The 13,270-nt window shown below is 36.0% G+C and overlaps 2 protein-coding genes across 2 annotated transcripts; both read left to right on the top strand.

Moving 5' to 3' along the window:
• The first annotated feature begins 90 nt into the window (after positions 1–90).
• LOC137808333 (putative disease resistance protein At5g66900) lies at positions 91–4,417 on the top strand. Its single transcript, XM_068609390.2, has 5 exons — positions 91–1,241; positions 1,803–2,203; positions 2,349–2,707; positions 2,874–3,082; positions 3,175–4,417. The coding sequence occupies exons 1-5, from the start codon at positions 617–619 to the stop codon at positions 3,999–4,001; spliced, it is 2,421 nt and encodes an 806-aa protein (XP_068465491.1). The 5' UTR covers positions 91–616; the 3' UTR covers positions 4,002–4,417.
• Positions 4,418–8,107: 3,690 nt separating this feature from the next.
• LOC137808332 (putative disease resistance protein At5g66900) lies at positions 8,108–12,157 on the top strand. The gene is made up of 5 exons (XM_068609389.1): positions 8,108–9,263; positions 9,825–10,225; positions 10,371–10,729; positions 10,895–11,103; positions 11,196–12,157. Exons 1-5 carry the CDS (start codon positions 8,639–8,641, stop codon positions 12,020–12,022), a joined length of 2,421 nt encoding a protein of 806 aa, XP_068465490.1. The 5' UTR covers positions 8,108–8,638; the 3' UTR covers positions 12,023–12,157.
• Positions 12,158–13,270: the final 1,113 nt, after the last annotated feature.

Raw genomic sequence — 13,270 nt, 5'->3', positions numbered from 1 at the left:
TGTTCCCATTAAATTTTACGACAAAAAAATACAATTTCTCTAACTAATTATTATTATATTTATAATAATCACAATTATTTAGACAAAATCATAACTAGCGTGTGTCAGTGTGAACATTTGATTGTGCGTGAACCTCATCTGGCTGAAATTATACATCGTTGGTCTCACTGACCCCAAAGCCAAGTCAAAGAAATTTTTTGTAACCATTGTTTAAGGAAAGTTCTACGTTTTAGAGCAAACGAAGCCGATCGGAAACACGGTTTAGTGCGAAGGGCCTCGTCAAAACAAAAAAAAGAAACACTAAATCCTATAAATCCAAGAGAATCTTGCAGTTTTCAGAGAAACAAGCTATCAAGCCATCTTTTCCTATATCCTCTGATTGGTGTGAACAAAGACATCTGGCACCAGATTCTCCAACGTAACAGAGTCTTTGAAAGAAAAAGAAAAAGAATCTTCGGATAATTTTTGTTAGCATTCTGTATTATTTCACCACTTTTTTGCTATTTTCCTAATGCCCGTACCTTTATATTGAGTTTGTTTGACTCAGATACCAGTGTTAGATCAAAGTTTCTGATTTTGGGTGTTTTTAGTTAATTAGTTTCTGTGGGCAGTAGTCATGGCTATGGTTCTTGATGCTGTTCTTGGAAAAGTGCTTGATGAACTGCTGAAGACTGTTGTGGAAATGAAAGACAGGGCAGTGAAGTTCAGATCCACCCTAGAAAAATTGCATGCCACCCTCCAAACAGTAGAACCTGTGGCTAGGAAGATAGATGGTATTAACAAGCGATTGGATAAACCAGCTAAGGAAACGAAGAAGCTGATTGATCAGATAGAGAAGGGGAAGGAGCTTGTTAAGGAGTGCTCCAAAGTTGATTGTTGGAATTTCTGTTATAAGGCGAATTCCCAAGAGAAACTTCAAGAGTTGATCGATTCTATTTATCTGTACTTTCAATTAGATATGCAAGGAAATATAAACGTCACTGTGTTGGAAAACCAGGTGCTGCTGACCGAGATTCATGCGACGCTTGTGGGGAATGCTCCGAGAAGGATTGGATTAAAAGGCTTGTGCTCTCCACCTGAACCCCCTGCTTTCACTGTTGGGTTGGATGTTCATTTGAGGGAGTTGAAATTCAAGTTGCTGAAGGATCATCATGTGGGCTCAGTGCTGACAGTGACAGGAACAGGAGGTTCGGGAAAGTCAACGTTGGCCAAGAAGTTTTGTTCTGATGAGGAAGTTAAAGGTATGAATGATCACCCATTATCTGTCTGTCGTATCGTTTGAAAAGTTGTTTGAGGGTCTTCTTGTTCTATTGATCTCAAACCATTAGGTAGTTATTTAACTTCATTACTAGTTACTGGATACTATTTAGTACTGAATCTAGTTCGGTAGCTGTCACATTTGATAGAGGTTGCCACTTTTAGTCATTGTACGCTAGCTATTAGCTACAACTGAATGTTTTGTTGTCAGAATGCAACAAATGGGTTTTAGGATGTGTTTGGAAAACTTTCATTTAAGAGACCTTTACCCATTTTGAGGCAGAAACATTGAACTTGATGAAAATACAAGCACACTTAATCCATTAGGGGAATAGATGTGTGAATGTGGAGAGAATAAAGTGATTTAAGAAGTTGAGAAGTGAAACTATTTTATATGTTCTTGATGATGTCCAAAATAATTGGCCTACGAAGCTTGATCTTATTTTCAGTGAGGGTCATAGTTTCACTTGTTTAGTAAACATGTCTAAGTAATAGGAACTTTAGAATGAATGTCCGGAACTCTAAACATGTTGAAATTTGTTTAGGTAAATTCAAGGACAACATATTCTTCATCTCCTTAGAGGAAGCGCCCAAGTTAAGCACCATAGTGGAGAGACTGTTTGAACACAATGGTTACCAGAAGCCAGAGTTTCAAAGTGATGAGGATGCAGCTAATCAATTGCAAAATTTGCTAAAACAGATTGGGGAAACCCCCAAGTTGTTGGTCCTTGACGGTGTTTTGCCAAAGTCAACATCTCTAGTTGAGAAATTCGTGTTTCAGATCCCAAACTACAAGATTTTAGTGACATCAAGATCCACAATTAAAGGATTTGGGGAGCCATACGTGTTGAAATCACTTAATGAAGCCGATGCTTTAAACTTATTTCGCCACTATGCATCCCTGGATCAGTCTAGCTCTAACATTCCCGATAATGTTGTCAAGAAGGTACTCTCTATTGCTCAATTATACTATTACAAATGCGGTGTGTAAAACTGTAACTACAAAATACTTCCAGTAATGATAATTTTAAAACAATGCTAAATGTTTTAGTAGCAATTTCTGATTTTACTGAACACCAAATAAATTTCAGATAGCAAAAGGGTGCAGTGGTTCTCCCTTGGCTCTTATAGTGACTGGCAAATCTTTAAGTTTTGAAGCACCAGTGGTTTGGAACAACAGGGCGAAGACATTGTCGAAGGGTCATTCTGTTCTTACTTACAGTTCTAGTCAGGATGTGCTTTTTACTTGCCTCCAAAAATGCTTGGATGATTTGGATGCTAAGGTGGCTGAGAGTTTTACAGACCTGAGCTTGTTTCCTGAAGCACAGAAGATACGCGCTGCAACACTTGTTGATATATGGGCAGAACAGAGTGATGAAGACGATGACACTGCAATGGAGAATATCTATGAACTTGTCAAAAGGAACGTGGCTGATATGGTTGTCACAAGGTATGGCGAATTACTGCTTCTCAATGGAGAACATCCATGCCTTAAACCATTTAAAATCATTCCAAGTATATCTTGAAAAATTTACTGTTGGTAGATGAAGAGAATATTGTTTGAGCTGTTTTGTGTGCATGAACTCATAGGCGATTAATTTCTATTCATTGGTCAGGAGTTCTGCAAGTAGCACAGGTGACTACAATTACCACTATGTTACGCAGCATGGTCTTCTTCGGGACCTAGCCATCCTTCAAACAAGAAAGTTACCGACGGAGAAGAGTCATAGACTAATAATTGACCTAAGAGGGAACAATATTCCCGAATGGTGGACTACAAAGAATGAGTATCACATTGCAGCCCACACATTATCCATCTCAACTGGTATGTTCATATTTCTATCTTGATGCACATATGGCATGGACACATGTTGAGAGAGAGTTCTCAAACACTAAATATTGAATCTGATTTTGCAGATGAAGAATTCAATTCAGAGTGGTGCAACTTGCAGCCAAATGAGGTTAAGGTTCTAGTGATGAACCTTAGAAAAAAGAAGCACTCACTACCGATGTTCATGGAGAAAATGAATAAATTAAAAGTCCTGATAATAACGAATTATGACGTCAATCGTGCTGAGTTGGAGAATTTAGAGCGGCTTGATTATCTTTCTGATCTCAAACGAATCAGGTTAGAGAAGGTTTCAATTCCTTTCCTGAGCAAGAATGGAGTGCCACTGAAGAATCTGCACAAGTTCTCTTTCTTTATGTGCAATGTGAATGAAGCCTTCAAAATTAGGACCATCAAAGTTTCTGATGTGCTGCCAAATCTGAAGGAAATGAACATTGATTACTGTGATATGGAGGAATTGCCAGATGGACTCTCTGATATTGTTTCCCTAAAGAAGCTAAGCATCACAAACTGCCATAAGCTTTCTAAACTTCCTATAGGAATTGGAAAGTTGGTGAATTTGGAATCACTGAGGCTTACTTCTTGTACTGAATTAGAAGAGTTGCCAGACAGCATCACAAGCCTTCATAAACTGAAATTTCTTGACATCTCTGACTGTGTAAGCCTTGGTAACTTACCAGAGAACATTGGGAAGTTGCGTAGTTTAGAAAGGTTCAATTGCAGAGGTTGCACCAGATTGTATGAACTGCCATACTCAGTGAATGACCTTGAGAGCTTAAGTGTGGTAGTATGCGATGAAGAGAGGGCTGCATTATGGGAACCTTTTAGACACATTAATAGTAATCTAAAGGTAGAAGAAGTCACAAATGATTTCAACCCAGTTTCTCTTCTTTAATTTGCATTCTGGCACTTGGTTTTGGCAACACAATCAAGTAGCTCGCGTTATTTGGAGGCAATGTATATTATATTCTGAGAACCAAACCTGTGTCCTTTTCAAAATTATTACGAGCTTGTGCTGTTTTTTTCTCTACATTTTTGGAGTCCATTGCTTGAACATTCCGTGGAGGGGAATGAGGGAGTGATGAGGATTGGGGATTACAGAAGTAAGCTATTCATTAGGAAGTAATGTGTATGACCCATTACTTTTCAGGATGAAGGAAAATTAAGCCACACAAAGTATGAGGAATTGTTTCCCACATTATTGGCTCAACATGATAGAGCATGATAGAGATTATTAAGTAAGTGTTAACCCATAAATCAACGTTCTGTATTGAATGTTTCTCCATCAAGTCATCAATGCTTTAGAATGAATCTACTAGTAAAGTATAAAACACTGTTTACCCACATTAATGCGTGAGCATGACAAAGATTCTTTTTGGGGTTTTTTACCATCATGGTGTTATTTTTTTTGCTTCTTACCAAAATGGGGTCCGTTTAAAAAAAATTACAAATTTAGGTGGGGTCCGTTTAAAAAAAATTACAAATTTAGGCAAGTCGTGCCAATTCAGCACGACTCCATATGCACAAATCGTCCCAATTAGATACGACTCTGCCATGTCATACTGAAGTTGTGCCAACTTGGCACGACTCCTGTCACGTTATAATTTTTTTTAATTTTATTGTTTATATATTGGGTAGTAAGTTATGTAATGTTAAAAATTAATTTGATACATAATTTTCTAAGAGTGTTAGTTTTAAGCAACAAAAAATTGAATAATCGTGTATGGATCATGTTTGAATTGAATGAATAAATACATAGATAAAGAAAATGAATGTTCTAAGAGTGTTATGAATGAATAAATACATAGATAAAGAAAATGAATGTTCTAAGGGTGTTATGAATGAATAAATACATAGATAAAAAAATTTATGACGTGGCAAAAGTAGTGTCAAGTTGGCACGACTTCAGTATGACAAGGCAGAAGTCGTGCCAACTTGGCACGACTTTAGTATGATAGGGCAGAAGTCATGTCTAATTGGAACGATTTGTGCATATGAAGTCGTGCCGAATTGGTACGACTAGCCTAAATTTGTATTTTTTTTAAACGGATCCCATTTTGGTAAAAAACAAAAAAAATAACTCCATCATAGTCAAAAACCCATTCTTCTTGTCAACCTTAAACCAACGTCCCAAATTCATTTCCCATCAACACTCTAGAATGAACTCATATAAAGCACGAGACAATGTTCACCCACATTATTGCCTAAACATGACAAAGATTTTTGAGCAAAGTGTCAACCCAAAAGCAATGTCCTAAATTGAATTTGTCCTCATCAACACTCCAAAATGAATACACACAAAGCACGAGGCACTATTCATCCACATTATTTCCTGAACATGACACGTATTCTTAAGTAGAGTGTCAAGCCAAATATAATGTCTTAGATTGAATCTACCCCAATTAATGCTCTAAATTCAATCGAGACCATCTATAAATACAACTTCACAAATTTTATCATTTACGGTATTCCAAAAGACACTGCTTGTAACTACTTTTCTAACCTTTTCTCCATTGCAAAGTAAATTTTGCTCCATCAATATGTTGTTGTGGAATCAACCAAAAACATAGGTTTGTATACATTGCTACTATGACAAGTTCATCACATTTTTTGTTCTCCAAAGTGTAGTTTTTATGGTAATATTTTCATGGTATATTAGTTTCTTCAATTTTGCAGAATCTCAAACATGATGTTGTGGAGTCTTATTGTCATTCAATGACACCTTTTAACAATTCCAATGAAATTGCAAAATTAAGACATTTAAAAGTGGATAATGTCTTAGTAACATTTTTGGTTGAGAGGTGGAGACCTGAAACTCGCACATTCCACATTCCAACTGGCGAGTGTACCATTACATTATAGGATAATTCACTTCAATTAGGTCTAAGTAGATGGACCACCGCTTGTTGGTTGCATAATGTTTGATTGAGAGGAAATGTGTGACACTTATCTTGGTGTCGCACCACACAAAGGTCAAATGTTAATACATTAGATGGTATAGTCACTGTTCGATAGTCTAATACCCCACTAAACGGTCTTATGATAATAGAATCTATGAGGTTTTGATGATAACAAACACTATAAGGTGTATTAAGGATATAACAAAACTTCTTATTGTGCAAATGTCAAAGCATAATTGTTAGACAAGTTACAATATTTACCTGTTAGACGGTCTCACATTGTTAAATATGTTACATGGTCTCAAAATACTATAATGTTCTACATGGTCTCACATAGTTGAACATGTTAGAAGGTCTCAATAGGTTAAACTCATTAAACTGTCTCACTAGAGTTTAACATGCAAGACAGTCTCAAACACAAAGTGCAAAATGATTTAGTCTTCGTTTTCGTGTTAGACTGTCTAGTTTTTGCTTTCACGATAAACGATCTAACCATTCAAGATTCTTCTAAACTTAATAATTATAATTTAATTATGTTTCTAATTAATTATTAATCATTTGCAAAACTCATTATTCAAAGAACTACATCAATGTATTGATTAACTCATTCTAAAAGGTTTTTGTAATTTGACTGTGAATAATTTTTCAAAAACAATAGTTATTTACTTTTCTAATTTTGTTTAAATAAAAAAATAATGTCATGTAATACTTTGTTATGCATGAACATTTTGAATTCATACAAAGACGGAAGGTTTTAAAAAATGCAAGAAGTTTTTTACTAGAGAAAGATTTTTTTCCAGAAATTATTCGAATTAGGATTTTGTTTTTGTTAAAGTTAATCTTAGGAAATGTTTGATATACTTCAACGTTTGAAACTTGTATTGAGATAGAATTTTTTTTTTGTAATAATGTTACCAATAGCTTTCTGAAAAAGAAGGTTTTCAAATAATGTTTTTAATCTTAAATCTAATTGATGTTGATAATTTGATTAATACGTATTAAAATTAATTTTGAATTATTTTTAGAAGTACTAAACGTTCAAGATGCGCACAAGATTTTAAAGCATAATATCTAGCTTAAAATAAATCAACTAAAATTGTGCATAACTTTAACAACTTCATTTATTTTATTTTACATTAAAGTTGTGCAAGCGAAATATAAAAAATATAACAAACAAAAGGACAAGAAAAAGAAAGTGGTCCCACATGCAAGAAAAATGTTACATAAAGCAGTGTTATATAAATGCATGGAAGGTGCAAATGGTGTTATAATTGCATGGAAGGTGCAAATGGTACGTGAACGTGCAGAGCCAACCAAATGATGGTCCAACTTGCATTTTTTAAAAAAGAATTTCCCTTTTTATTCATGTGCTATGAGAGAAAAAATTTCAATCCAATTATCAACGAAATCTATAGAAAATGAAAGGTGACCCATAAGTAAAAAAGACACAGACAAACATCACCAAATTACTAGACTAATCACGTATTTAAAGTAAACAAAAATAAACATAAAACCTAAAAGAAGTAACAAACAAAACAAAAAGAATATCAAAAGCTAGAAAAAACAAAAAATGTCAATTTGCGATATATGATTATGAAGAAATTAATAGAAAACTATTGAATGTAAAATAAAACAATTTAAGTCGTTAGAGTCATACACAAACTCAATTTATTTTACGTGTTACTCATGCATGAATACCTAACTATTTTGCTTCTGCCATAACACAACTTTACTATAAATTTCATTTTATACTAAAATTATATGTCATAAACATGACTTCTTCTTCACAACAAAATGTGCTAATAAAACATTATCTTTCCAAAATTGTAAAGAAATTATTTTTTATACATTTTCATAATAAACGAAATAAATTGGACCACTCCTACGAGACAAAAAAAAAACCAATAATATAATAGCATTTAAGTTTAAGGGTTGAAACTAATTTACGTTGACGACGACATGAGGGGTCATAAAAGTCTTTGCATATGTTTGGAACTAATGTGTTCAGTGTTCCCATTAAATTATACGACAAAAAAATACAATTTCTCTAATTAATTATTATTATTATTATATTTATAACAATCACAGTTATTCAGACAATGTCTTAACTACTGTGTGTCAGTGTGAACATTGGGTAGTATGTGAACCTCAACCAGCTGAAGTTATACATTGTTGGTCTCAGTGACCCCAAAGTCAAGACAAAGAAATTTTTCGTAACCATTGTTGAAGGAAAGTTCTACGTTATAGAGCAAAGGAAGCCGATGGGAAACTCGGTTTAGTGTGAAGGGCCTCGTCAAAACAAAAAAAACACTAAATCCTATAAATCCAAGAGAATCTTGCAGTTTTCAGAGAAACAAACTATCTAGCCATCTTTTCCTGTATACCCTGATTGGTGTGAACAAAGACATCTGGTACCAGATTCTCCAACGTAACAGAGTCTTTGAAAGAAAAAGAAAAAGAAAAAGAATCTTTGGAGAATTTTTGTTAGCATTCTGTATTATTTCACCACATTTTTGCTATTTTCCTGATGCCCGTACCTTTATATTGAGTTTGTTTGACTCAGATACCAGTGTTAGATCAAAGTTTCTGATTTTGGGTGTTTTTAGTTAATTAGTTTCTGTGGGCAGTAGTCATGGCTATGGTTCTTGATGCTGTTCTTGGAAAAGTGCTTGATGAACTGCTGAAGACTGTTGTGGAAATGAAAGACAGGGCAGTGAAGTTCAGATCCACCCTGGAAAAATTGCGAGAAATCCTCCAAATAGTAGAACCTGTGGCTAGGCAGATAGATGGTATTAACAAGCGATTGGATAAACCACCTAAGGCAACGAAGAAGCTGATTGACCAGATAAAGAAGGGGAAGGAGCTTGTTAAGGAGTGCTCCAAAGTTGATCGGTGGAATTTCTGTTATAAGGCGAATTCCCAAGAGAAACTTCAAGAGTTGATCGATTCTATTTATCGGTACTTTCAATTAGATATGCAAGGAAATATAAACGTCACTGTGTTGGAAAACCAGGTGCTGCTGACCGAGATTCATGCGAGGCTTGTGGAGAATGCTCCGAGAAGGATTGGATTAAAAGGCTTGTGCTCTCCACCTGAACCCCCTGCTTTCACTGTTGGGTTGGATGTTCATTTGAGGGAGTTGAAATTCAAGTTGCTGAAGGATCATCATGTGGGCTCAGTGCTGACAGTGACAGGAACAGGAGGTTCGGGAAAGTCAACGTTGGCCAAGAAGTTTTGTTCTGATGAGGAAGTTAAAGGTATGAATGATCACCCATTATCTGTCTGTCGTATCGTTTGAAAAGTTGTTTGAGGGTCTTCTTGTTCTATTGATCTCAAACCATTAGGTAGTTATTTAACTTCATTACTAGTTACTGGATACTATTTAGTACTGAATCTAGTTCGGTAGCTGTCACATTTGATAGAGGTTGCCACTTTTAGTCATTGTACGCTAGCTATTAGCTACAACTGAATGTTTTGTTGTCAGAATGCAACAAATGGGTTTTAGGATGTGTTTGGAAAACTTTCATTTAAGAGACCTTTACCCATTTTGAGGCAGAAACATTGAACTTGTTGAAAATACAAGCACACTTAATCCATTAGGGGAATAGATGTGTGAATGTGGAGAGAATAAAGTGATTTAAGAAGTTGAGAAGTGAAACTATTTTATATGTTCTTGATGATGTCCAAAATAATTGGGCTACGAAGCTTGATCTTATTTTCTGTGAAGGTCATATTTTCACCTGTTTAGTAAACATGTCTAAGTAATAGGAATTTTAGAATGAATATCCGGAACTCTAAACATGTTGAAATTTGTTTAGGTAAATTCATGGACAACATATTCTTCATCTCCTTAGCGGAAGCGCCCAAGGTAAGCACCATAGTGGAGAGACTGTTTGAACACAATGGTTACCAGAAGCCAGAGTTTCAAAGTGATGAGGATGTAGCTTATCAATTGGAAAATTTGCTAAAACAGATTGGGAAAACCCCCATGTTGTTGGTCCTTGACGGTGTTTTGCCAAAGTCAACATCTCTAGTTGAGAAATTCGTGTTTCAGATCCCAGACTACAAGATTTTAGTGACATCAAGATTCACAATTAAAGGATTTGGGGAGCCATACGTGTTGAAATCACTTAATGAAGCCGATGCTTTAAACTTATTTCGCCACTATGCATCCCTGGATCAGACTAGCTCTAACATTCCCGATAATGTTGTCAAGAAGGTACTCTCTATTGCTCAATTATACTATTACAAATGCGGTGTGTAAAACTGTAACTACAAAATACTTCCAGTAATGATAATTTTAAAACAATGCTAAATGTTTTAGTAGCAATTTCTGGTTTCACTGAACACCAAATAAATTGCAGATAGCAAAAGGGTGCAGGGGTTCTCCCTTGGCTCTTTTGGTGACTGGAAAATCTTTAAGTCTTGAAGCACCAGTGGTTTGGCACAACAGGGCGAAGACATTGTCGAAGGGTCATTCTGTTCTTACTTACAGTTCTAGTCAGGATGTGCTTTTTACTTGCCTCCAAAAAAGCTTTGATGATTTGGATGCTAAGGTGGCTGAGAGTTTTACGGACCTGAGCTTGTTTCCTGAAGCACAGAAGATACCCGCTGCAGCACTTGTTGATATATGGGCAGAACAGCGTGATGAAGACGATGACACTGCAATGGAGAATATACATGAACTTGTCAAAAGGAACGTGGCTGATATGGTTGTCACAAGGTATGGCGAATTACTGCTTCTCAGTGGAGAACATCCATGCCTTAAACCATTTAAAATCATTCCTAGTATATCTTGAAAATTTACTGTTGTTAGATAAAGAGAATATTGTTTGAGCTGTTTTGTGTGCATGAACTCATAGGCGATTAATTTCTATTCATTGGTCAGGAGTTCTGCAAGTGGCATAGGTGACTACAATTACCACTATGTTACGCAGCATGGTCTTCTTCGGGACATAGCCATCCTTCAAACAAGTAAGTTACCGACGGAAAAGAGTCATAGACTAATAATTGACCTAAGAGGGAACCATATTCCCAAATGGTGGACTACAAAGAATGAGTATCACATTGCAGCCCACACATTATCCATCTCAACTGGTATGTTCATATTTCTATCTTGATGCACTTATGGCATGCACACATGTTGAGAGAGACTTCTCAAACACTAAATATTGAATCTGATTTTGCAGATGAAGAATTCACTTCAGAGTGGTGCAACTTGCAGCCAAATGAGGTTAAGGTTCTAGTGATGAACCTTAGAGAAAAGAAGCACTCACTACCGATGTTCATGGAGAAAATGAATAAATTAAAAGTCCTGATAATAACGAATTATGACGTCAATCGTGCTGAGTTGGAGAATTTAGAGCGGCTTGATTATCTTTCTGATCTCAAACGAATCAGGTTAGAGAAGGTTTCAATTCCTTTCCTGAGCAAGAATGGAGTGCCACTGAAGAATCTGCACAAGTTCTCTTTCTTTATGTGCAATGTGAATGAAGCCTTCAAAATTAGGACCATCAAAGTTTCTGATGTGCTGCCAAATCTGAAGGAAATGAACATTGATTACTGTGATATGGAGGAATTGCCAGATGGACTCTCTGATATTGTTTCCCTAAAGAAGCTAAGCATCACAAACTGCCATAAGCTTTCTAAACTTCCTATAGGAATTGGAAAGTTGGTGAATTTGGAATCACTGAGGCTTACTTCTTGTACTGAATTAGAAGAGTTGCCAGACAGCATCACAAGCCTTCATAAACTGAAATTTCTTGACATCTCTGACTGTGTAAGCCTTGGTAACTTACCAGAGAACATTGGGAAGTTGCGTAGTTTAGAAAGGTTCAATTGCAGAGGTTGCACCAGATTGTATGAACTGCCATACTCAGTGAATGACCTTGAGAGCTTAAGTGTGGTAGTATGCGATGAAGAGAGGGCTGCATTATGGGAACCTTTTAGACACATTAATAGTAATCTAAAGGTAGAAGAAGTCACAAATGATTTCAACCCAGTTTCTCTTCTTTAATTTGCATTCTGGCACTTGGTTTTGGCAACACAATCAAGTAGCTCGCGTTATTTGGAGGCAATGTATATTATATTCTGAGAACCAAACCTGTGTCCTTTTCAAAATTATTACGAGCTTGTGCTGTTTTTTTCTCTACATTTTTGGAGTCCATTGCTTGAACATTCCGTGGAGGGGAATGAGGGAGTGATGAAGATTGGGGATTACATAAGTAAGCTATTCATTAGGAAGTAATGTGTATGACCCATTACTTTTCAGGATGAAGGAAAAGTAAGCCCAATACTGTTGCTCATCAATGATTTTGGCCCGAGTGAGAATCTCTTTGTTCACAAAATTTGGGTTCGACATCCCAAACTAAATTATTTTAGTGACATCGTGGTTATTGTTGAGTTCCCTTCTCTTTTATGTTATACCCTTTTTGTTCTACTTGTTTTCTCTCATATTTTGTATGTATGAACAATATAATGTTTTTCTCCTTACATGCTTCACGTGCACGTCTTGTTCTTCTATATGCATTTCTCTCTCTTTCTCTTTCCACTATTATGCTTATCACATTATGTTGAACGCCTGCATTTCAACCCGCTCTTCTTTCAAAAGGGACTCATACTTATTCACCGTTCTTGTGAATGTAGATGACACCACACTTGGAGGGGATTGTATCTCAAACATTCAACACGTCACAAGATATTTAGACAGTTTTTAAGGTTAAGGATTTGAAAAACTTAAATATTTTCTCAATTTGAAAATTGCCCGAACTAGCAAGGGTATTTTTTTCACAGAACATATGTTCTTCATCTTCTTGGTGACACTAGTTGATACGAACGGCCATGTCCCTAATATTACTTAGCCCAACACTCCTGCTCAACCCAATAATGTTGGATCATCACGGCCCAATCGCATTAGGAAGCCTCCATCTAAACTGAAAGATCACATTGTTTACAAATAAAGTCTCCATTATAGCAATAAGTCTCTATTATAGCAATAAGTCTCCATATAGCAATCATTCATATTCCTATGCCTTCGGTTATGCTTTGACAGAAGTTACCATATGTATTTCCTTTATATAGCCTTGTGCTAGTTCATCTTAAGGCATCAATAAGCTTTAATCTCAAGTCCATTTCCTTTCTTAGACATTTCAGCAGGAGGTTTCTCAGTCCTCGATACTGAGAGTTATCATTGGTGCTTTCATTGTGATTCCACTCCTTCCATGAATCCACACCCTCCACCGCCACCGCCTCCTTCAGAAGTGAC

This window comes from Phaseolus vulgaris, chromosome 3 (genome assembly GCF_051622355.1).
Source record: "Phaseolus vulgaris cultivar YP4 chromosome 3, ASM5162235v1, whole genome shotgun sequence".
NCBI classification, from domain to species: domain Eukaryota; kingdom Viridiplantae; phylum Streptophyta; class Magnoliopsida; order Fabales; family Fabaceae; genus Phaseolus; species Phaseolus vulgaris.
This window is presented reverse-complemented; position numbering and strand designations above follow the sequence as displayed.